Source organism: Onychostoma macrolepis, chromosome 07, assembly GCF_012432095.1.
Source record: "Onychostoma macrolepis isolate SWU-2019 chromosome 07, ASM1243209v1, whole genome shotgun sequence".
Classification (NCBI taxonomy): domain Eukaryota; kingdom Metazoa; phylum Chordata; class Actinopteri; order Cypriniformes; family Cyprinidae; genus Onychostoma; species Onychostoma macrolepis.
The window spans coordinates 19,081,677-19,109,237 of NC_081161.1; the positions used below are offsets into that span (position 1 = coordinate 19,081,677).

Here is a 27,561-nt window from a genome sequence, read left to right on the forward strand (position 1 = left end):
CTGTTTATTTTGTTTACCAACCACAGCTATACATACAGTACACACAACGGTGCTAGAATGCTGCAAGAAAATAATTCAACACATACAGTATGGACAGTTTCGTTAGCTGATGTAAAACTTTATATATGATATATCACATTATGTCATTATATATCCATCATTGTATTAAACAGTGTTGGGCAGTAACTAGTTACTAGTAATTTAGTTACTGTAATAATATTACTTTTTGTAGTGTAACTAATTACTAATAAGACTTCAGTAATAATATTACAGTTACTTTCCATAAAACAGCTTAGTTACTTCTGATGCCTCAGCCCCGCTGATTTAAAATCTAACAATCAAATAATTCCTAGATTTATTTTCAAAGTTTTCATGACTCGCACATGACTCGTGATGTCCCCGGTGCAGCAGGCAAGCTTGGAATATGGAAAAGCTTACATTCAGCAGATAGAAATATTGCATTATAATGATTTTGTCAGGAAAAAAGATATGTTGTGTAAGTTGTGGCTTTACTTTACTCTGGCATTACCTCCCTCTGATCAGCATGTGCTACATTATATTAATTTAATTCAAAATATTTTTGGAAAATTAAATAGTTTCTTACAAACTCATGTGATTTGATAAAATACATAATGAAATTTAATCGCATATGGGTAACGGAAAAATTACTTCAAGCTACACATGACAATTAATGAGATGAATCCAACACTTCTACTTGAATGCCACAATCAATCACTATTGAGTGTTTGTAATAACTTCTGACTGCGATCCAATATGGATTTTGGTCAAATGATGAGGCAAAAATATGTTGTTAGTAACATTCTAGAAGAATTTGATCTGGAAGATACACAGTTATAACTTCTGTGGGGCGTGAAGAAAAAGTAATGTAACTAGTAGTGTAACTAATGACTGTTGCCAGAAAGTAATAAGTAAAGTAACAAAATTACTTTTGAAAGGAGTAACTAGTAATGAGTAATATATTACATTCTTTGAGTAACTAGCCCAACGCTGGTATTAAACCAATAGTAAGCATGAGTTGGGTCAGGTGAATGCATGATTTACAACTGAGATCCAGCAATATAACTGGACAGTGTTCATAAATGACCTCAATATCCATATACACTGTAGGGAACACTCACTCTTGTAGAAGGTGTCTCGTGGGTCTGGTTTGAGCATATCTGCAGTATGTATCTCTGTCCTGTGGTTAACCCGCAGAGCGAGAGAGTGACTGGCCACAGTCTGTGGGATGTGACGAACACTGTTCATCTTCAGACTGGATTCATCTGTCAGAGACAGAGAAAGACAGAGAATAAGGACAGCGAGAGACAGCATGTGAATTTAAATCAGCTAACAGACTAACATTCAACAACCCCTGCTGTTTGCTATTATAGAAATGGTAGAATATTGGCTTTTCTATAGCTGACAAAGAAGTGTATACTGTACAGTATATATTAGGGTCCAAAAGTCTGAGACTACTGTAGATGCTACTATATTGCAAGTTGTTGTTTTTTTCTTTTAATTTCAAGTTTTATCTGCATAACTATTTATACTATTTTTTTTATTCATTTTTATAATTATTACGTTTATGTATAATTATTTTTTATATTTATAATATTTTATTAGTTTTTCTCAATCGATTTGACACTTTTCTCCAATGAAATGTACAATTAGCACAGCCATCCAAACACAAAATAACCTTAACCAAACAGTTCAACTTTACTGCAAAATGAAGCACTGCAATTTTTTCTAGTAATGCGTTTATTAAAAGTAAATATTAACATCAAATCTATAGGTTTGTTCTCTAATGATTATAAAACACATTCTGCTGTAGATGCACAAATACACTAATGAAAATACATGTTTATTGCAATTCTTCAACAGGGAGTTTTGTTATATATATATATATATATATATATATATATAAACAAACAAACAAACAAACAAAAAAAGCTGTAAAAATATTTAAAAAAAAATAGTTCTCCAACTCCTATCACCCATCTGAAAAACTAGTTGCCCCTTTAAACAAACACACGCTGCTGTATACATGAATTATCCTGAATTATTGATCAGGCCTTTCATTTACATCTGGAAGAGAATTTCATTGCATTTTCATATTTGCTGCGCTTGCATCATAGGAGAAAAAGTGTAAGAAGGTTGAATCCATGCTTGACAAGCTCCTGTCTCAACATCTCCACAGGCCTCTTCCTTTGTGACTGGTGATGTTATTGTGGACCACCATGTCAACAATGCTCCATTCAAAATAACCTGAATGATCTCAAACTTAAATTCTGAAAAATGTTTGGACATTTACAGTAAATAACAGAAGTTGTCCCAGGAGGACTAAATAACTGTACTATCAGCAATCATACAACCCTTTATAAGTCTAATCTCTTCGTTTGAAATTCATCTGCACCTTCTACCACTCCGTCCACCACTTTGTCCATGTCTTCTTACAGTTTCTCCTCATGCTCTTTCCACTACACCAATGCCCTCCTCTCTACTCATCTCTTACTCTTCTCCCTTTCCTTCTTCTCTCCTCTTTTCTCACATCTTCCTCTCTGCTCATCTCTTTGTACATGTTACACTTTTCATCTTCTCTCTTATTACACCCCTTTCTCTACCCACTTCACCGCTTTATAGACTTACACCTCTTTCTTTAACCCCCGTTTATTTATTTATTTTGCATATTCATTCTTGCTATTTGTATACTTTTCCTTTCATTATTACTCTAAAGCAATTGTGATAAATGTGTAAACGATTAGGAAAACTGCATTTCCCGTGTTGAGTGTATGATTAACTGAGTAGTTATCAGTTTAGGGCCAATCGAAAATACACCATGTTCATTTGATATAAGGACAAATGACAGAGTTTTGTTTGTTGTGTTTGGACAAATGGTACATAAATGTTTGTGATTTGTGTAAAACCTTTTTTTCAGATATTTTAATATTGTTGGTTGTATTAACTATTATGAAAACATGTGAGAGTTTGGTGCACATTGTTTTGAGAAAATTATTTGCGTGATTTGTAATTTGTATGAATGAATGAAAACATATTATAATCTGTTTAGGACAATTACAAAGTGTTCAGATCACTGTGTTAACCGTTTTGAGAACAGTAACCTGAGTTTGGAGAAATGTGTCAAATTGATTGAGAAAAACTGCAAATAAAAGAAATGTAGATGAATTTGAGAATTTTATGAACTTTAATGACAACTGCACTCAAGCTGTGTAAAACCTGATGTTTATATTCTCCAGCATGATTTGAGATCCAAAAAGCATAGATGCAAGAACATCTGATCATATGTACAAACAGTCACATGATCAGTGTCACAAATTTAATTATTTGATTAGTAACCTAAAAAAGGTGCAGAGATGGAAATACTAAGGTTGAAACCTACTTCCAGTTCCAGGTTTACCTTTTTGAACCCTTGATTAAAACTGTGAATCCTAGATTAGGCTCCACACTTTCTGAAGGTGTGTTAACCATGCTTTTTTTAATGTGACAAATGGGCATAAATTAACATCTGTTGATCATAAATAGATCAGACCTGACAGCAAAAATTCTTTCAAATAAATGCTCCTAATTTGGACTTTCAGCTAATTAATAAAACGTACAAAAAAAAAAAATTATACTTGTTTTCACAAAAATATTAAGCAGCACAACTGTTTTCAATATTGATAATAATAAGACATTTTTCTTAAGTAATGCTCAGAAAAACATTATTTTAAATTATTTCACAATATTATTATCACTGGAAATAGTGTATCAAATGCTCTAAAGTTGACTGTTGATGCTCATGGACAGCTGTAAGAAACTGACAGCTGTTTCTCTTCGATATTATCCACATCGCTGTGCCCCAAACAGTGTTAATTTTGACAGCAAATTTTGATTTAGTTTTAGTCATAGTCTTTTGACTAAAATGCCATTTAGTTTTAGTCATATTTTAGTCATCTGAATTGTTTTTAGTTTTAGTCTAGTTTTAGTCAACTAAATAGCATAAGATTTTTGTCGACTAAATCTACAGTAAATTTAGTCGGCTAAAATCGAATGGGTTTAGTTACAGTGCATTTATTAAGCATTTCTCTAAAATTTCCAAACTCGGTTTTATCATGATAGACTGCGATTTAACTGCGGTGACACACAACATGCCTTTGTTAAAATTAAATAAAACCACTTCTCATAAAGAACAAGAACATGGTCTTCTTTTTAATGAAATACCAATGGTTATATAGGCTAATCATGCATTCTTTATAACAACTTGTTTACCATATTCTTCATTCTTTCAAGCAGACATATTTATTTCTATAAATAAATTTAGATTAATCTTTAGGGCTCCTAAGTGATTCAGTCAAGAGCAGTGAGTGATTTTCTGTCTTTCTTTTGTTGCTTGATTAACATCAATGACTTGGACAATAGTGACTAAATTAGGCTGCTGTCCCGAAACCGAATGCACGGATGCAATGGATGCATTGTACTGATACACGTTCTCCCTACTGTTTACGTTCACTTAAGACGTAATCAACTGTGTTTACGTGAATACTCGTCAAAACGGACATTTCGACATCATTTTGTGTGTATTTCTCCGTTCATGCGACGTGAAAGAGTACTCGCTGTGAGACGCTTTCTGTGTGTGTATGCTTCAGTGTCTGCGCTCAGAAAACCGGACCGAATTGAGTTCTCTCTTGCGTCCTCAGATGTATCCATATGCCTGCTCTTCTCTTACTCCCACATATTTGCATTTTTGAACGTTTTATGCGCCATGCAGCAAGTGTATTTTAGCTTATGTCCTGCCGGTTCATATGTTCGCATCTAACCTCCTATACAGCAGATTAGTTTTGAATGAATCTCTTCCCAAATCGTCCCTCCCTAACATTTTCGTCTCGTTTTTATTCATTGACGTAAATGTCAATAGATTTACGTCATAATTTTTGTCATTCAAAAAGAGTTTTCGTTCGTTATGGTCTCGTTGTCGTCAGTGAAAAAAATGTTATTGACGAAAATTATGATGAAAATTATTCGTCAACTAAATGAACAATGGCCCCAACCCCCTGATGAAACTCTAAATCCAACCTCACTCTGGGAAACTTCTTTTCTGGTTGGATCAGCTTTTCTTTTTTTTGACATGGATACTTCCCGAAGGCTTAAAGACTGTAAACTGTAAAACTGCCTACGCTTTAAGACAATCCCTTGGTGATCAGTCTATGGGCACTGAAGCATGCAGGTGTGTGTATGTGAGGGAGACTCTATTCATTATGGTTTATCTCCTGATGTTATGAGAGCTCAAAACACTGTCTGCTCAGCTAGCCGCTGATGAAAACACACTTTAATTAGTCCTATCGATCCACTGCAAATGTGTTACATTTGGCAAGTGTAAGTTATACAGCACCAAAGTCCATCACTGATGGCAGCAATGCAGAAAGCAAGTACACAACACTGATAGAGGGATGAAAAGAGAGAATATAAGGGTGTTGGATGTTATAGTAACATCCAAGATGAAGAAAACAGACAAAGAGATGGAGCAGAAATGTGCCATTAGGAGGCTGAAAGACTGCATGTCTCTGACTGATGTCTCTGTTGACGCTTTAGTAATGCACCATATGGCTTTATTGGTTATTCAATAGTCCAAGCAAATTTGCAGTTCCAAACAATTGTAATTGGACATACGTAAAATGAAAAACAAGGACAAATTGGACAAAAAAACAGTTTTATCAAATAAAGTACTAACTTTGGATGTACTGGTCTGGATTTGAAAAAATAAAAAAATAAATAAAATAAATAAATAAATGCTTTGCGTAATTTTTATGATTTTATGAAAAATATTACATAATTTCACTGTAATTAGAAAAAAAAAATTCAATAACTTCAGTGTAAAACACTGTACTGTCACCAGATTTAGTCCACACATCACTGCTCTCCCGCTGGTTATCCTACAACACTTAGTTTAAAAAAAATATATATATATATATATATATATATTGCTTAATGTTTATGATTTGTTTAATGAAATAAAATCAACAACCACTGTGATTAAAAAAAAAAAATGCAATAACTTCACTGTAACACAATGTACTATTCTCTCCTACTGGTTATACTACAACACTTAGTTCGATTAAAAAAAAAATTATTTTGCATAATTTTTACTATGAACTATGAACTACGAAATTTTACTATAAACTACGAAATTTAGCAAAATATTCAAAGGGTTAATTATCAAATGTCAAAATATCGCTTTTTGTCTTTTGAAAACAGCATTCAAATCAACCTGATCTCACAGAATTCCGTGTAATGTTCACGGACTTAATTAACCCCGAATCTGTGGTGGCATCACGGAATCGCCGAAAATTCCATGATGGGCTCACAGAAGGCATCAGCCGTGGTCCACGCACGGATTCACTGGTTCAACACCAACGCTGCATCGGACCACGTAAAAAGAGTGACTCCGATGCAGTTATACTTTCACTGGAGTACCTGACCCACCCCTACCCTAAACCTACCCAGTTCTGAACAATAATGATGACGATACATTTCCCAGTATCGTGTCGGCACATGGATGCTAAGGGTTTCCGTGCGTGGAGCACGGCTGATGCCTGTCACTGACTTACATTGGTATCACTTCTGTGAGCCCATCACGGATTTTTTTCTGTGAGCCCATCACGGAATTTTCGGCGATTCCGTGATGCCACCACAGATTCGGAGGTTAATTAAGTCCGTGAACATTACACGGAATTCTGTGAGATCATGTTGTTCAAATCCATGTGGCTCAAAAATCTGTTTGAATGAGCATGACACCTCTGCATGTGACCGACTAGAATATGAGAAAAATCTGCAAATCTTTTTTGCCCTTTGTATAAAACTCTCAATAGCACAGATTCCAGTTGAAATGTATGGAAATCATTAGCAAAATTTCACCTTACTGCACCTTAAGGGTATAATTTTTGCATTTTTTTTTTCTGAGGACATACAGTTTCAAAAATAGCTTCATTAACTCTAGCAGTCAGAAAAAAATATTTCATTTTACTGTATCATTGCTTATTTCATTTTCCTTTGCTTTTTATGAATTAACATCACACTTATGTTTCTTTGTCAGTTAAAATGTATCTTTTAAATATATATTTTTTCAATTAAAATTTTGCACTGTTTTATATGTATAGCTGTACAGAATGCAAATACTTTGGATATACATGTAAAATATTCAATGTAAAATATTTTTGCCAATAAAGAACAAATACAGACCCTTTAAATACAACACTGATCAATAATATAACCATGATTAACAAAGCAATCATCCTAAAAACAAAAAATAAAAATTTGAAATAATAGAAACTATAATTATACAAAAGAAATTATGATTACACAACACAATGACTACAAAATAAAAATAAACACGTAAACAAAACAAATGGAAGGGAGACAGGTGCCAGTGATAACTGACAGCTCGCCATACACTGTATCTGTTGTTAACAGAGCAGAAACGCAGTCAAAGCCAAACCACCCAGGAGATCTCGCTCCATCTGCATCTCCCTGATGACATGTCGAGAGGGAGCGAGAGAGTGTGTGCATGCCTTACATGCGGTGCGGTCTTTCTTGAGGGAGTGGTCTGCGTGATTAATGATTAGGACACTCTGGAGTTGGCTTCGTACTCTCTGGTGAGCTGTGTGGGATGGCGATGGAAGCTAATGCACATCCCCCTCTCCCTCAGCTTGTTAAGTACAGTGAGGATTTAATCGAAAAATTGCTTTCGTCTCAAATAATTATGTAAACGAAGCAAAGGAGGGCCATGGGGATTGTCTTTCTCTCTTTTTTCACTGTCCCTCTCTCACTTTGTGTCTCTACTTCCTCTTTAAAGCATGTGTAAATTAAAATCAGCTCCCTTGATGAATGGCAGTAATTTGAAGGGGAACGTATGAACATGTGTAATGCCTGATAAGACGATATGCGAAGGAACACAAAGTATATGCTGACTGTCAGGACGCTCAGGGGCAAGTGTTTTCTGGTGATTACCTAGTTGCCACTGCCTACATTCAAATATAAGTACAATGACAATTTTCACGCAAACAGCAGAAGCTGTAATGTTCAGAGGCTGTGAATATTAACTGCAATATTCAGATATGACTGGAACAGGCAGAGTTTGTAAATGGTTCTCTTGAGAGTTCACTTCCATTTTCTGTTTTATCTTCCCTGAAATGCACACATGTATTTTTAGGAGCAGTTACCTGTGTACAACGAGATATAAGCTGAGTCAATGACATCATACTTCAGCCCAGGAAGGAAAGGTCTCCACTGCAAGAGAAAGAAAGTAAAATTAAAATAAAATTAATTATAAAATGAATGATTCACCAATGAACCGTCATTTTTATGTTCAAGAGTACTCTTCCTGTTCTTTTCATTATGTTGCTCGTGTTTTCTAGTTCCCATTGTTTATTTCTTGTTTCTTTGTTTGCGAGGTTTCTAAGTATGTTATTTTTTGTTTCCATAGTTATCAATTCAGTTCACCTGTGTCTCGTTTAGTTGCTTGTTTATTCCTTTGTATGTAGACCTGTTTTTTTTTTAGTTTTTCTATTTAAAAATACTGAAATATTGATTGTTAACCACCTACAAATTTATCATAAAAATAATTATTCTCTAACCACATGCAGTTCAAATGAACCAAATAACATTAACGAAATAAAAAAAATAAATATACGTATTTTTTAAAGCAAATATTTACCACTAATTTTCACTAATCACCTGCAGCTCATCTTAATAAAAAAAAATCAATGAATGTTATATATACACATACATATATGCAATGGCGTAGTTTTGGTTTGAACATTGGGGGGGTTGAAGTGGAATGTTTATTTTTGTAAAATGGTCTTTTGTGCTATCCACCACACATGCAAAGTTGGTTGATTGTGCAACTGCAATAAAGTAATAGGCTAGTTAACAATTACTTGTTTACATAGGATATATAATGTATTTTATATTATTGACACTTAGGCTATAGTTTGATAGAATGTTCTAATTCAACATGACATGGGAAGTCAATCTAACTTAACATTTTCTTATATTGATTTTGTTTATTTATTACTCCTTAACAGTTCATCAGGCTCTTAATGATTTAATCTATGCCATCATTGGAATATCTGAAGGCCAGGTTTTTCCATCACTCATTATTAGAACACATTGGCTCTCGATTCTGACTTGTACTTGCTCTTATGAAAAAGTACCCTAGTTCTTAACTGTAGCATTTGTTATAATCAGGCTAGCCTATTAATCATTACCAGGCCAATAATGACTTTTTTATTAATCTATATTGCATTTGTTATGAGAAACAACAGCCTTTAGAAACAATATGCCACAGTTGTAATATAAATCTATAGGGGAAAATCTATTTCCTTAACAGATTATCTATTATAAATTCTACAAGTTAGACAAAATTGACCACAATAAATAAGCCTACAGTAAAACGTTATAAATTATAGTAAAGGTGGTCATGAGTAGTTTAATAATATGGGGTTTGTTCCCCCCACATACTATGCCCCTGCATATTGGTCAAAATGATCTATGATATTTACACTGTAAAAAATTTCAGACCTCCCCAACTCAAAATTTTATAGTGACTGATTACATTGGCCCAATTTGATTTCTGCTAACTGAATTTTATCAATTGTGGCAACAGTCTGTTAACATTGATTCAATGAGAAATATGTTGAGCCAACTGGGAAAAAATAAGTCTACCAAACCATGTTATTTGCCCAATTAAATATTTTAAATAGTAGTAGCATACATTTTTTGTTTTACATCATTTAAAAATGTATATTGGTAAATGTATAGTGCTAAAGCAACCTTACTGAATTGTTTATTCCCCGTTGTCCCAAAAGAAAAAGGAAAAAAAAAAAGTTAATTGATGATACACATGAAACACTGCCACATTTGAATGCTTTTAATGAAATATACAACAATATTGAGAAAATACCTTAAAACTATAAATACACTGAAATTTTCTACACAGTATACCTTACAAAATCATGTATTTTAATTTTCATAAGATACACAAAGCTGATGAATTGCACCTTATACATTGATACATTCACAAATATGCAAAAAATGTCAAACACCATAAAATAATAATAATCATAAGATCTCATGAAACTGCGTCTTAACTATTTAAACATTAAACATCAAATACATTCACATATTAAAAATGTCAAAAACACCATCAAATTAATTACCCTCATGTCATTCCACATCAATAAGACCGTTGTTTCATCAAAAATTGCATCAAACTAATTTCATCAAAAATATCTTAATTTGAACGGGTTTGGAACGACATGAGGGTAAGTAATTAATGACAGAATTTTCATATTTGGGTAAACTACCCTAGTCCTTGTTGTACTCCAGGATGAGTGAATACAATAAAATCCAAAAAAGTATAATAAATGCATTTACAAAGTCTCCTAAGTTGTCAAGCACCACCTCCTCTTCCAATGGAGACATTCAGCACACTTGACAGGGTCCTTGAAGTGCAACTGCTGCTGCTTACTATTTCAAGAATTCCCATTTTCATTACAGTTGTGTGGTTCTCCAATGGCTCTGTACTCTGTAAAAAAAAAAGTATAAAATAGCAATGTCAATATAAGTCTACATTAGAATTAGCAGCCTACATTACACCGAGCCATGTCTCATGGCAGCTTTCAATAAAGCAACTCCTCACAAATGACATCTAAGAGCTGTTATATCCAATAAGAACTACTGTTAAATACTCACTGTGAAATTCATAGTGGTTCCTTTTCTACAACAAATGGTGCCTCGTGAGCTCAGACCTAGCAATGGTGGGTTACACTAATGGGAACAAAAAAATAGTTATAGCAGAAAAGCATTCCTTGTGTCTCATACATTTCATATATTCATCATAAAGTGAGATACAAATAATTTAGTTCAATAACTTTAGGTAATTGAGAGATAGGGGTGTGCGATATTGACAAAAATTATCTCAATATTTTCTGGGATTTTATCGATAATGATAATTGGACAATATTTTGCTGTGTGTGTTATTGTGCTGGTATCTTAAGATACTAAATTAAGGACAGCCGGCTCCTAAAGTTTTTGATATGAATGATTTTGTTGGCAAAATAGAGCAAAACAGGCAATAATGTGTCTAAACACAAGTCCCTTTAATATTAACTTATAATGAAAAAAAACGCACTGTAAATGCACACGCACACTAGTCTAATCTTCATCACGTAACATTAATTTAATCGTGCACTCTGTAAGTTAGCCGTGTTTTGTTTGGTTTTTGCGATATACAGGATAATGTATACCGCAATGATATATATTTACAGTGAGGAAAATGAGTATTTGAACACCCTGCTATTTTGCAAGTTCTCCCACTTAGAAATCATGGAGGGGTCTGAAATTGTCATCGTAGGTGCATGTCCACTGTGAGAGACATAATCTAAAAAAAATCCAGAAATCACAATGTATGATTTTTAACTATTTATTTGTATGATACAGCTGCAAATAAGTATTTGAACACCTGAGAAAATCAATGTTAATATTTGGTACAGTAGCCTTTGTTTGCAATTACAGAGGTCAAACGTTTCCTGTAGTTTTTCACCAGGTTTGCACACACTGCAGGAGGGATTTTGGCCCACCTCCACACAGATCTTCTCTAGATCAGTCAGGTTTCTGGCCTGTCGCTGAGAAACACGGAGTTTGAGCTCCTCCAAAGATTCTCTATTGGGTTTAGGTCTGGAGACTGGCTAGGCCACGCCAGAACCTTGATATGCTTCTTACAGAGCCACTCCTTGGTTACCCTGGCTGTGTGCTTCGGTCATTGTCATGTTGGAAGACCCAGCCTCGACCCATCTTCAATGCTCTAACTGAGGGAAGGAGGCTGTTCCCCAAAATCTCGCAATACATGGCCCCGGTCATCCTCTCCTTAATACAGTGCAGTCGCCTGTCCCATGTGCAGAAAAACACCCCAAAGCATGATGCTACCACCCCATGCTTCACAGTAGGGATGGTGTTCTTGGGATGGTACTCATCATTCTTCTTCCTCCAAACACGTTTAGTGGAATTATGACCAAAAAGTTCTATTTTGGTCTCATCTAACCACATGACTTTCTCCCATGACTCCTCTGGATCATCCAAATGGTCATTGACAAACTTAAGTCGGGCCTGGACATGTGCTGGTTTAAGCAGGGGAACCTTCCGTGCCATGCATGATTTCAAACCATGACGCCTTAGTGTATTACCAACAGTAACCTTGGAAACGGTGGTCCCAGCTCTTTTCAGGTCATTGACCAGCTCCTCCTGTGTAGTTCTGGGCTGATTTCTCACCTTTCTTAGGATCATTGAGACCCCATGAGGTGAGATCTTGCATGGAGCCCCAGTCCGAGGGAGATTGACAGTCATGTTTAGCTTCTTCCATTTTCTAATGATTGCTCCAACAGTGGACCTTTTTCACCAAGCTGCTTGGCAATTTCCCGTAGCCCTTTCCAGCCTTGTGGAGGTGTACAATTTTGTCTCTAGTGTCTTTGGACAGCTCTTTGGTCTTGGCCATGTTAGTAGTTGGATTCTTACTGATTGTATGGGGTGGACAGGTGTCTTTATGCAGCTAACGACCTCAAACAGGTGCATCTAATTTAGGATAATAAATGGAGTGGAGGTGGACATTTTAAAGGCAGACTAACAGGTCTTTGAGGGTCAGAATTCTAGCTGATAGACAGGTGTTCAAATACTTATTTGCAGCTGTATCATACAAATAAATAGTTAAAAATCATACATTGTGATTTCTGGATTTTTTTTAGATTGTGTCTCTCACAGTGGACATGCACCTCGATGACAATTTCAGACCCTCCATGATTTCTAAGTGGGAGAACTTGCAAAATAGCAGGGTGTTCAAATACTTATTTTCCTCACTATATATATATATATATATATATATATATATATATATATATATATATATATATATATTCGTCTGTGATGATATTGTAATTGTTGTCTTAACGATGTGGGATTTGATTGCGGGGCCTTGCCCCCCCTAACAATTGAAAGATTTGACTAAATATTTGTTAATTAATAATGTTTTAAACTCAACAGTAAATATGCACATAATTGTAGTTATTTTAATATATTTTACTGTTATTTTTTGTAAATAATTTAATAAACAGAAATCAAACTTACTAATGGCTTATTTTATCTTATTTGCCTAAGAAGTTGGCGCGTGACGAATCTGCATTTTGGTGGATAATAGCCTATGCTTGCCTGTTGCATAATGACAAGAATGGATATTTAGCGGGGTTTTTACAACATACAACCTGTGATCCACAGGACTTGGGTAAAGTTGGTTTTATATTGGTACATTCGGACTTCTGCATTCAATTACTTTGTTAACCACACTACAATGGACATTCAGCGGATATTCGCAAGTAAGCATGACATTAAAACAATCCTCCCCCTTTTGATCGATTGTGAAAAAAATGTAGTAGGTTGACAATGATGTCGCTGATTAGAATTTGCAAAAAAATTACTTTATTGCATATATAATTAGAAAGTTATTGAACGCAGAAATGTGTGAATGTTGTGAATGTGCGAATATAAAACCAACTTTACAAGTATCCACAGGATGCTCCATTAGCAGCTCAGTGTTTTACATTTATGTCTGGAAAAGGACCATTTACATCCAGATGTAATTTAATGCACACAGAACAAAACCTAGAAATATATTTCAGAATATAAACTGCTTAATCGGCCATTTTCAGTAAGATTTAACGTTACTAAATGTGTTTGTGTGCCAGTGCGTTTAACTTGAATAATGTCCAACAGATATTTGTTTTAAAGCAGTGGGTAATTCACTCGTTGATTTGCTTAAACGCTACTTTGCGATTCTGTTGGCAAACATATTAATGGTGCATTCTATTCAATGTGTGTATTGCTAGTGCAGCAGAAATAGACAGCGCAGCCTTCACAAGTAATTTGCGTGCAATGTATCTGGTTGCCATGGCAACCTCACGCTGCTCTAATCATAGTAAAACTGCTTTTAATGGTACACGGACTGTGACTTTGTACGTTTACTACAGAAATGCTCAAATGTATTTAGCATCCCCCCACCACCCCCACCCCCACCCCCAAAGCTCAAACGTCAAGCCATGCCTACACCCCTACCGAGTCCTACCAGTACGGGCTAAACTAGGCTATAAACGCCAACAAGACACCAGTAAAGGCACAAATTCACTGTTATTCTGCAAAATACAATGTGAAACATGACTTAATAAATACAAAACTCAGTATACTCACCATAACTTTAATGATAGAAAATCCGTCTGTAAATGATGTTCTGTCACCCTTCAGCATCGGCTGCGCTCTCTCGCTTTCCCGCGCATAATAGTGTTGCCAACTAATTTTCAGAGAAAGTTGGGAGGTCGATTTGTTGCTAAAAGTTGCTAAATGATGTTGTGATGTCATTGTGTAATCATGACACAAAATTGTGTCACAACATCAAAAATTATATATTTTATATATGTTAATTTGTTAATTATTTTATAATTGGTAATTAATTAATAATTTGCTTGCAAAATAATATGCATAATATAATATTAAAATATAAATAACTGTATTTTAAATACATTGAATTATTGAACACTTGTGCATTTTTGAATGATTGCAATTTAAGTATTCTTTTAACAGCTAGTAAACTAGTAATACTACACATTCTCAACAATTATGCTTTAAGCAGTGTATTAGTAGTTAGTTAGTATGCTACACTCTAAGAAAAGTCTGTAAAAAATAAGGCACAGCCTACAATGTTAATATGAAAGAATTTTCCGAATTGGTTTTTACCTGCGTTTTTAAGTTCGCATTGTGTTTTCGAGGTTATAGCATAGGGTTACAATGGATAATGGATAATGTCCTGGAAAATTACTAGTATCTTTTCCAATTTTCTTACAGTATACTATCTGATCAACAATCGCAGGTTACACACAAAATTGCTAAATTGGCAACAATGCACGCACAGGAATTTGAATTCACTACAGCAACGGTTTCTTTCAGGCGCATGCGTACACGCGTTTTTTGCTGCAAAGCTTGTTCGGCTAACACAGATTTTTCACTTCTGCTTGAAAGATTGGCTGAGCACAATTTATTATGTTCGGTGAATGTATATTTTTAATTTTAACTTCAGACCTTCAGCTAAAATTACTACAATACATTTTTTTTTGTTTGGGGACAATTATTGGGATGCAATTTGTTGAGCCAATATTTATTTATCAGTTTCCACAATTTTTCAAAATGTAATTTTTTTTAGTTTAGTAAAGATCATGTTCTATGAGGATATTTTGTAAATTTCCTACCATAAATATATCAAAACTTAATTTCTGATTAGTAAAATGCATTGCTAAGCATAGCTGCTTTTTTTTGCACCCTCAGATTCCAGATTCTCAGTCGTATCTCGGCCAAATATTGTCAGATTGTCAGACGACAAAAATATTTACATAAATTGGTTTTGTGGTCTGTATATACATACAGTCAAACCAAAAATTATTCAGACACCAGATATAATTTTTTATATTTTTATACTAAATGGTGCAGGACACTAATAGGTCAGTGAGGATAGCAAAATAAAGTAAAATGTGACATATTATGAATGAATATTATACTCCAAAATTCTTCATACAGTGGACTACCAGTAAAATTGATAAAAAATTGGAACCAAAAATTATTCAGACACTTTGACCTGACCATGTTTTTCTTAAGTGCTTTTTCTTTAATTGCTAATGTGACCTTTTTACACCACAGACTGAACAAAATTAAGCATTGCTTGGTAACTGGTTGACCTAAATTGGTATTATCTAATTGTGTACTTAAATTTAACAGCTGACAGCTATTCAACCTAATGTTGTGATGTTGTACAGTGGCAATAAAGCATGCCAGATTGTGGTAGTTTACTGCATTCAGAAAGCAAGGTCTGAAATAGTGCCGTACAATTTGTGTTCAGCACAGATTTTTTGCCATATTTGCAGCGATATGTATTTGCATAATTCCTTCAGTAAATCGAGAGCTTAAACAATGTAAAAGCGCATGCACATAAATGGCACTATCAGCAGCCACAATCCATTCTTAGTGAATCACCCTCCACCCTCCCCTGTCTTTTTCTGCTTTTGCCCTCACAATGCACCGGGATGGCATTGGCTCTCGAAATAGATGGGATATACAGACACGTAGCAATTCTTATAAAGAGGCTCTACAATTACAACATCACTTCTCGGCCACTCTCACGCAAGAGGTCATTTAGCAGTTGCATAACAATAACTCTTATCGAACTGATCTTCAGACACACACTTCCACTCTCTCATTCACACACCAATGCCACACTACACAATGGCTTTCAGCAGTTCAGACTGTACAGCTGAACAAAGATAGAGAGAAGAATGGAAAGGGGAAGTGAGAACAAAGAAAAAGAAAAAAATAGAGAAATTAATTTGAATTTGGAGCAGTTTGATGTCGACATTGCTTATAGTTTGACAGTTTCAGACCCAGAAAATGGTACATAACAGAGCAGTAGTGTCTATCAAACTCACTGTCGTTGCATACTAATTAGTCATGAGCACACACTCAAAAGATGAGCATTTAAAAGATTATTTGACTCAATTATGAAATCAATGATTTATTTGACCATCAAGGAATCTTGACAAAGACTCAATCCTGTTACATGCCAGAATCAAACATCTAACACACATACCATTACTTACAACACATTAATGAGGGCTAGTTTTAGACACACACAACATACTGTAAACATCTCACACACCTGAATCAGTTTTCTTCAGTGTTTAGTATTCACCCTGTTGTTCTGCACAGCTTGTGTTTCTCAAGGTCAGATCTGCCTTTTGGGAATCGATGGAGTGCAGTTGCAGCACAATGTCAGATCTGAGGAGCCACAGATGCCTGTTTGCCCCCAGTGACATAATACACACACGTGCACACACAAATATGCCCATGCAAACAATCATGCACGGTCACACACACCGAAGCAGTATTACACACCGATCAAGGACTAGCTGTGCTGCTAACACTGTTCTTTGTCATTGCATGTATGACTAAAAATAATCATTAGATTCTTTGTAGTGATGAGAAAATAGGAGATAAAACAACCTGCTTTGCTACCCAAGGTACATGATCCTTTTAAGTAGCAAAGATTTCTACAAAGCTTCATCTGTTTCTGCACAAATAACTATACACAGTCAATGGCAAACACACTGCAATTCCTAGAAAACAATGTGCAGATTGCATGATGTTGCACATATTGCATCATCTACAGATTTATTTATCTTTTGTCTTGACTATGAATAAAATTGAGCCCATTCACTGCTGACTGGCAGCACCTTCCATAATAGCCCATACTGCAAATGCCATATTGGATAGTTTCTGGTCAGACTACATCAGACAGGCTTTATTAGATCTCTTTGTCCCTACAAAGCCTGGGGATTCTGTTAAAATGCTAATCAGGCTCAGAATAACTCTGGCGTTGGGTGCAACCATGAAAAGTTTAAGCACATGTGCACATCACAGAGGTTAGCCTACCTTTTCTGATTTAATGTGTTATCGGTGAAATTGGGAAAAGGGGAGAATGCTAAAGAAGCAGTGAGCCTGATAACATCGAACATCTAAAGCATCTCCAGTGAACTCCACAGACTAGCCCGCTGCAGTTTGGTTAATAAATGAATTCCTGTGTTTGCCACAGATAATTAGCTGTTTTTGCTTTTTGGTGTCTGGTCCCTGTTGACTCTCTAGCTGAGAATACCTCCAAGTTCAATGCATTTATTCATTGGGCTCCTCTCATGTCTTTGAACCGCCTCTTCTCCAGCACTCTGCAGTGAACATTAAATAAGGAGTGAAGCACAGCTGCGTCATCTTGGGCCTTCTCAGCCTCCAGGCACTGAAAGTTTTGTGCAGTGCAGATTTGAAAAAAAAATTTTTTTATAAGTGGTACAAAGAAAGTTGTGCAGGAGGGATCGCTTTCACATTAGCATTGCATGTAGATAACAGCTTTAATACTCTTTTAAAGATAAAAATGTCCAGTCTCTGAGACTTGCAAGTAGTGTAACAGTTCAGCTGACATACTCTGAGCAGAAGTGAAACATCTATAGAAAATTACACTAAATCCTTTCTTTCCAATTAACAGCTTCACTATCAGTACCCTGTGCTGATCATGCAGTCAAATGTGTGAAATAAAAGGGTCAAACTAACTGAATTTAATTCACTGTTCTGTACTGTTATTCAGTTGTCTAGTTTGTTCTTTTCTTTGACTGACTTTAGTCAAAGTTTTACATTCAGATTAATAATTCAACAAAAGATTCCATCACAAAGAGATGAAGCCATCTTGAGGCCATATTTAAGTTTACAAATGAGGCCACTATTCTGAAAAGCATCATAAGAAGCAGAGATTAGAAAGCTTTATTAACCTGAAACATTTATGAATTCACTTTTGTTCTTTAGTCATAATTGCTATGTTAGATTATGCAATTTAAGATTTATTAATTCAGCAGATGCTTTTATCCAAAGTGATTTACAAATGAGGGATACTACAAAAAATGCACTGCATCATTGGAAACAGAACGAAAAGTGCTGTTATACAAAGCTCCAGAATTGACCTGAAAATTACGAGCCAGTAGAGAAATAAAGGGGAGAACCTGTGACTCTTTGAAACAACAGAAAGAGAATAGTACAGTTAAGTAAGTGCATTAAGAGCTGTGTCAGACCTTTTTTTGATGGTAGAATCAGGACTCAGCTGTTCTGATGGAGTTGGTAAGATTAATATGCTCTGCCAGGTTCGCTGAAGACCACCGCTGCCACTTTCTGGATAATTTGCAGTTGTATACAGCACATACAGCAAGGCTGGATTAAAGAGCACTGCAGTAGTCTAGTTTAGGGATGACTAAAGCCTAGATGAGGAGTGGTGCAGCATGCTTAGGTAAGAAAGGTCTGATTTTACTGGAAAATCCATGTGCCTGAATGATACAGTTGGTCCCAGAGATGTTGTCTGAATCCAAAAGAGGAGAGAGCCAAGCACAGAACCCTGAAGTACCCCATGCTTAGCTGATCCATTTTCCTGCTCTTTTGTTATTTATATTTAATATAAAGCAAAATTTAGCTTAGAATAAGCATATTTACAATGAAAATGGAGTGGAATAATGAAGAGGAAAAATAAACAAATTAAATAATGTTAAATAACATGTTTCATTTCATATAAATATACATTTTAGTGCTGTTAAACGATTAATCGCGATTAATCACATCCAAAAAAAAAAAAAAAATCATTTAGATAATATATGTGTGTGTACTGTGTATATTTATTATGTATATATGAACACACACACATGTAAAATATTTACATGTATATACATTTATATATTTATATTCTTATATTTTATATTATATATAAATATATTTAATATGTAAACATAGCATATTTTTCTTAAATATATACATGCATGTGTTTGTATTTATATATACATAATAAATATACACAGTATACACACATATTATGTAAACAAAAACTTTTATTTTGGATGTGATTAATCGTTTGACAGCACTAATACATTTATATGCAGGGAGAGAGACAGAGGGTGCAACAGTATTTAAGGGGCTTAGATGGAAATGTATTAACAATCTATTCATTTTATTATTTGTTTTATTATAATTGTATTCATTTTATTTCACAAACTATGTTTCCATTTAGGAGATTCTATTCATTCTCAGGTTTAACTATTGAATGTTGCTCTAAAGGAGAAAGAACACAAAATGATCTAATCTATTTTTAATCTATTTGTTTTCTATTCCATTATCAGCTCTCTCTCGTTCTCTGTCTCACTGCCTCTCTTTGTTTGTCTTCTACTTTCTATTTTTTTAGATAATAAAATTACTGAAATGTGCTGGTTAAACTCTGCATCCTTTGGGTGCACTCCAGACATAATCAGTATATCAAAGAGCTTAAGGCTGTTATATAACTCAAGAATATTGTAATGGTCAGCGACATCTATAAATGTTTTAACGAGTAATGAGTTACAAAAGTAGTGGGCCGGTAGATGTTTGTTTGCTGTGGATATAGCCATTATATTTTTACTAAATTTAACATGTTTTGTACTGCTGTGATAATTCTGACCTGGCCATTACCAAGAATGTGTTTTGTGGATTTAAGTGAAGCAGGTCATGGAAAGTGTTTCCCTGACTAACTTGCCACATTTCTCATCTTTCAACTTATTCAGCTTTATATAATGCAATAACTGAAAGGCAGAGAAAATAGTATAAGGCTATAGAAGCATAAGTGTAGCAGACCACTTAAACATAGAGTTCATTCATGACGCATCCCATACTTCAGTCTGTTTACTTAAAAATAAATGTACAATGATTAAAAAAGCTCTGCCTGGTAGGCAGTCTAATGGAAAGGATACTAAAAGGTAGCAAAATGTCCTGACTAAAACAATATCAGGAAAAAGGTTTTACATACCATTTCTACACACTATGACTTTGTGTATGTTTTATTGACACTTTCACTGAAGTTCCACTGGTGACACTTCACCAATTTTCCAGAATTTTCCAAATTCTGGCTCTGTACTCACCCCCACCTCCACATGGTCTGAACCTCTGTCATCTTGCTTGTGCAAAACCTCAAAGTAGTATCGCCGCGAGGACATGAGACTGCAGAGAAAGGGAGAGAGGGGGGAAAAGAGGAGAATTAAAGTGAAAGAAAGAGAGGGCAGTGGACACTCTCAGAGAGCTTTAGAGGGACAGACCAGATGAGGAAAGGAAAAACAGTGGCAGATGCGAAGATGAAAAATGCACATTGCACCATAGGGCACTGGAAGACGTGTACATTGTTAGTGACAGAATTCCTAAGGTGCCTTCTCATCTACTCAAAGAAGCACTATGATCTTGTTCAACAACTAGAAAAACAGAGATTACTAGTTAAGTTAAAGGGACAGTCGTGGCCTAATGGTTAGAGAGTAAAGCCCCATTCACACCAAGAACGATAACTATAAAGATAACTATAAAGATAAAGGTATTAGCGTCCACACGATATCGTCTGTTTATTCTAAGCGTGCGCGCGTCTGCCGCTTTAAATTCACGAGCTCCTTACAGCAGGATGGATTCTGATTGGCTGTCAATGTCTGTATCGTTCATCAGCTGGAAAAAAATCGTTCTGGGAGTGATTCCAACGATATCGTTTCTCTGTGCCTTTATTGTTATAGTTGTGGTGTGGACACTGCTATTCTTTAATATTGAGAATGCTTTTTAGAACTATGTCTTTATCGTTATATTTATAATTATCATGCTTGGTGTGAATGGACCTTTAGACTCGAGTGTCAGTACCGGCAGGATGGGGTAGGATTAAGGGATCTGAAACATGGTCATACAGAATAAGGCATTAATATGTGCTATATAAGGACTAATAAACAGCCAATATGTGATCCTGGACCACAAAACCAGTCTTAAGTCGCTGGGGTATATTTGTAGCAATAGCCCAAAATACACTGTATGGGTCAAAATTATAGATTTTTCTTTTATGCCAACATCACTATTATATTAAGTAAAGATCATATTCCATGAAGATATTTAGTAAATTTACTACTGTAAATATATCAAAAGGTCGTTTTTGATTAGTAATATGCATTGCTAAGAATTCATTTGGACAACTTTAAAGGCAATTTTCTCAATATTTTGATTTTTTTTTCACCCTCAGATTCCAGATTTTCAAATAGTTGTATCTCGGCCAAATATTGTCCGATCCTAACAACCCATACATCAATGGAAATCTTAGTTATTCAGCTTTCAGATGATGTATAAATCTCAATTTCGAAAAATTGACACTTAAGACTGGTTTTGTGATCCAGGGTCACATATGATAGTTGTCATGGTACACACAGCAGGGAGGAACAAGGAACACGGAGACGAGGATAAACTTCAAAATAATAGTCTTTAATGTAGACATCAGGGCAGGGCAAGACAAGGCAAGGCAAGGCAGACACAGACAGGAACACCGGGGAGTAATGAGTAGACCAGACCCAAAACTAACTAAACAGGCATGAACTAAATACACATGACAATTACTGATAATTAGACACACCTGAACTGAATAAACTAATAATCACACAGAACAAGGACAGGAACATGACCAAATATGGAAACAAGAGGCGGGAACACATGACACACACGACAGAGGACTGACAATAGTAATATGCATGCTAATAAGCAACTGGTTAAAAGTGAGTAGTATTCCCTAATCTAAACTGTTACTGAAATCACATTACAGTACACTTTATTTAACATTAATTGCTTGTCAATACATTTGGCAGTACATTTTAACCGTATTTCAATACAGTATAATAAGTATATAATACATATTTCAAGACAATTTTATGAAACTGCATATAAAGATGCATTTATGTCCTACCTAATTGGGTAAAAAACGCAATTGCCTCTATCTGCATTTAATCTAAATAAAACCTATAATACATTTTAATTTAATCAGTCAACATGCAAAGTATCTGAAAACATTACATTCATTTCACACTAAAATAAAGTGCAAACGATAAGCATTCTAGGGGTGACTTCCAATAGTTGAATAGTTGATTAAAAATAAAACAAGTCAACATAATAATACAAAGCTATGGTGACAGTATCAAAATAAGCAATAAGGACAGAGAGGCTGTGACATGTGCTTGTTAAAAAATGTTTTAGCAAAAGTCACCCAATGTTAAAGAAAATTTCAAAGAAACACCTTTCTAAACTCAGAAATGCTACTGCAGGTTCTTTTTCCCAAATAATTGGGTGAAAACACTTGTGTAATCTATCTTTATGTATAAACAGACCACAGGATTTGAATTTCTTTTAGCAAGATGATTTCATCTTAGAAAAGACAAGTCACAGACAGACACATGAATAGGAGCTTGTATTATGACACATGATTATTCTTTAGATGTTTTTCTGGAGTTGCTTTGATTAAATCAGCCAAGTACAATTCATATTGCAATGCAACTCACTGTGACAGCATGAGAAGGTGAAGGCTGTGCTACAAAGACAACTGCCTTTGTGGAAAAGATGTGTTTAATTGGGTAACACTTTACAATGCAGGTGCACAAATATGCATTCAACAATGCTTAACTAATGCACAGATAATCATGAGTTAATGTATAACTCATGATGAACTAAACCATTTATTAGTGATTACTGCATCAGCAACTAATGAACATTCGATATGATTCAAAGATTAAGTAATCAATAAATCGTCATTAGTTAAATGTGTCATAATGTATTAATTACCTAATAACTTATTATATTAACTAATGAAGTCCATTTATATGTTAATTACCACATTGGCTCAAAGCCATGCTTTTAAACTTCCAGTTGTCTGCAACTAATGATTTGCAAAGGTGTCATTATGTTATATTACTTGTTGAGGCACAGAACTATTAACTAATTGTCAAGTAATATGTCACTGTGGTTATAGATTTTTAATTAGTTAGTCATGTGTCTCAACAAGTAAAGTCACACCATAATGATACCCATGCAAATCATTAGCTAATGATTAATTAAAGCAGACAATTGGAAGTTGAAATGCATGCTTGAAATGAACCCATTGTGGTAATTAACATATGAATTAATACTATTAGTTAGTATAATATGTCATTAGGGAATTAATACATTATGACACATTTAACTAATAACAATTTATTGATTACTTAAAACTATGAATCATATAGAATGTTCATTAGTTACTGATGCAGTAATTATTAATAAATGGTTTAGTTCTTCATGAGTTACACATTAACTCATGATTATCTGTGCATTTGTTAAGCATGAATTAATGCACATTAGTGTCGCCGTATTGTAAAGTGTTACCTTTAATTGTATTCAATTGTTCTTCAAATCTTACAGTCACAATGAAATCAAAATCGACAATTCTATTATTGTTATTATTCAACATCATTATTACTATTTTAAATGAAGGTGCCCTTGTAATCTACAATAACTTCCCCTCGCCCTCACAACGACGTCTCTTTTAGTATCTGATCAGCTGTGTGATACAGGACAAAAATCCCTCCAGCAACCTGTCACTCACATGAGATTGCAGCAATAGAAAACGACAAAAATCCAACGATCCAATCAATTCCCACAATCTAGTCTTGCCCTACTTTTTTTTTCTTGTTCAAGAAGCCAATTTCCCTAGGATGTCCATCACAATTCCACTTATGCCATGTATACACTACACGGTTTTTAAAGTCGTCGGATTGCTGTTCCTTTCACACTGCAAACCGTTTGGGTATCATGAAGTTGACTGCACAGTACACAACTTATCGGCAACTGTGCGTCACACATTACACTATTTCACTAGGAAAGAATCCCCGACATCTCTCCTACTATGACTTATTTTATGTACACATACAGGTGCATCTCAATAAATTAGAATGTCATGGAAAAGTTAATTTATTTCAGTAATTCAACTCAAATTGTGAAACTCGTGTATTAAACAAATTCAATGCACACAGACTGAAGTAGTTTAAGTCTTTGCTTCTTTTAATTGTGATGATTTTGGCTCACATTTAACAAAAACCCACCAAATCACTCTCTCAACAAATTAGAATATGGTGACATGCCAATCAGCTAATCAACTCAAAACACCTGCAAAGGTTTCCTGAGCCTTCAAAATGGTCTCTCAGTTTGGTTCACTAGGCTACACAATCATGGGGAAGACTGCTGATCTGACAGTTGTCCAGAAGACAATCATTGACACCCTTCACAAGGAGGGTAAGCCACAAACATTCAAAGAAGCTGGCTGTTCACAGAGTGCTGTATCCAAGCATGTTAACAGAAAGTTGAGTGGAAGGAAAAAGTGTGGAAGAAAAAGATGCACAACCAACCGAAAGAACGGCTGCCTTATGAGGATTGTCAAGCAAAATCGATTCAAGAATTTGGGTGAACTTCACAAGGAATGGACTGAGGCTGGGGTCAAGGCATCAAGAGCCACCACACACAGACGTGTCAAGGAATTTGGCTACAGTTGTCGTATTCCTCTTGTTAAGCCACTCGTGAACCACAGACAACGTCAGAGGCGTCTTACCTGGGCTAAGGAGAAGAAGAACTGGACTGTTGCCCATTGGTCCAAAGTCCTCTTTTCAGATGAGAGCAAGTTTTGTATTTCATTTGGAAACCAAGGTCCTAGAGTCTGGAGGAAGGGTGGAGAAGCTCATAGCCCAAGTTGCTTGAAGTCCAGTGTTAAGTTTCCACAGTCTGTGATGATTTGGGGTGCAATGTCATCTGCTGGTGTTGGTCCATTGTATTTTTTTGAAAACCAAAGTCACTGCACCCGTTTACCAAGAAATTTTGGAGCACTTCATGTTTCCTTCTGCTGACCAGCTTTTTAAAGATGCTGATTTCATTTTCCAGCAGGATTTGGCACCTGCCCACACTGCCAAAAGCACCAAAAGTTGGTTAAATGACCATGGTGTTGGCGTGCTTGACTGGCCAGAAAACTCACCAGACCTGGGGAATCTATGGGGTATTATCAAGAGAAAAATGAGAAACAAGAGACCAAAAAATGCAGATGAGCTGAAGGCCACTGTCAAAGAAACCTGGGCTTCCATACCACCTCAGCAGTGCCACAAACTGATCACCTCCATGCCACGCCGAATTGAGGCAGTAATTAAAGCAAAAGGAGCCCCTACCAAGTATTGAGTACACATACATTAAATGAACATACTTTCCAGAAGACCAACAATTCACTAAAAGTGTTTTTTTTTTTTTATTGGTCTTATGAAGTATTCTAATTTGTTGAGATAGTGAATTGGTGGGTTTTTGTTAAATGTGAGCCAAAATCATCACAATTAAAAGAACCAAAGACTTAAACTACTTCAGTCTGTGTACATTGAATTTATTCAATACACAAGTTTCACAATTTGAGTTGAATTACTGAAATAAATGAACTTTTCCACGACATTCTAATTTATTGAGACCTGTACACACCAAATCAACTGAGCATTAGCAATCAGCATTACAAGCATTTGTGTGTGTGTGTGTGTGTGTGTGTGTGCGTGCGTGTTTGTTGTCCTTCTAATGGCAGTTTGTTTTTCCTGTGTACTGAGAGCTCAAGTCAATAAATGTTTTAAGACTACAAAAGAAAGGAGTGGCCAGTAGATCAGGGCTAGATTGAGACAGGCTTAAGGGGGTACAGAATGGAGTTTTAATTGGCTGACTAATTGCCTGGCTCCATCTGAAAGTGTTCTGCTCAATAATTGAATAGGACTGAGTGATGAGAGAGATAAAGAAAGAGCGTATTCAGGCAATGCCCACATGAACACACTCTCAACAGACTGCTGTAGCAACACAGTAAGCTTGTTTGAGATGTCAAACAACTCACAAGGGCAGACTTCTATATAAGCAAAATCTACATGAGCAAAAGCAGATTCTGCATTTGTATTATTTGTACCAATGTTGTAGATGCATTTGAAATATTGCTTTTACATGAAGATAAATGGCATAATCCAACAACTGCTATTTAATTCTACCAAAATCTGCTTTTTCCATCTATTTATAAGTGAAAAAAGAATTCACTTAAGAGTATGATGACAGTGTACAGAAAACAAATGGCATTACTCTAACTCTATATTTTACTATATTTTACATCTATTTTACTCTATATTTTAATCTATATCAGAACAGTCACATTTGTTCTAAGCAAATGGAGTGTTCCAGTGTAATGTCGGCAAAGTGGAAAGTTTGTCTGAAGACCTCACCTTATGTCTTGTGGTGCTCACTTCTGATTATAGTGTTTATTAGAAAGGGAATACTGATGTCCATCATTTAACCTCCAAAAATGGTTCCTGCAAATTAACCATGTGCAAATTTACACGTCAACAGCAGCCTAGTTTAAATAAAATTTTAAAAAGTATTAAATTCAGACCACTCACTCATGTGCCACATTGCATTTCTCTCTGTAGCCTTGATTTATTTATCTAAATTTTTTTTTTTTTTTGATGACTGCACCCACTATCCTGACTTCATTTATGGATGCTTCAGACATTTGCATAAACCCAATGAAACATGAAAGTAAGCATTGGCACACAAATTTGAATTAAAAACAAACCTTAGAAGGGAGATTGCTAACTGTTTTAAAATGCAAATTCCCTATTGAGTAAAGTTTGTTTCTTGTTTGTTCATTTGGGCAAGTAAGTGAGTAATTTATGCACAGATTAGTGGATAACAAACAGACAGAACAATCAATGACTTCATCAGAATAAGAGCTGCCTTAACTAAATACAGAAAGACAGAACATAATATAATCCATTGAATTTGACAGTATAAAATTTAGGATGGAGTTTTGGGATTACACTTTACTTTTGTATTAAATTGTAAAAAAAAAAAAAAAAAGGAACAGTACATTTACAGTTAATTATACATTATTTATATTATTTATGTACGTTATTTAAAGCACTTTTAAACTTGCAGTTTTGATAAATATTCAAAAAGTGCTAATGTAAATGTACTAGTATTAGAATTCAATCTGATGAATGTCCTTTTGTA

At 35.1% G+C, this 27,561-nt stretch overlaps 1 protein-coding gene across 7 annotated transcripts in view; it reads right to left on the minus strand.

The window, feature by feature from the left end:
- b4galnt4b (beta-1,4-N-acetyl-galactosaminyl transferase 4b) overlaps positions 1-27,561 on the minus strand; it is a 99,456-nt gene that overhangs the window by 17,554 nt on the left and 54,341 nt on the right. For all 7 annotated transcript variants that reach the window (XR_009272136.1, XM_058782654.1, XM_058782653.1 and 4 more), the window contains 3 exons: positions 20,604-20,682; positions 8,214-8,280; positions 1,140-1,283 (listed from right to left, as the gene is read on the minus strand). Coding sequence is in view for 6 of the 7 variants with exons in the window: in XM_058782654.1 (XP_058638637.1) it covers positions 1,140-1,283; positions 8,214-8,280; positions 20,604-20,682 (290 nt within the window). In the remaining variant the exon portion in view is untranslated. The remainder of the gene's footprint in view (positions 1-1,139; positions 1,284-8,213; positions 8,281-20,603; positions 20,683-27,561) is intronic.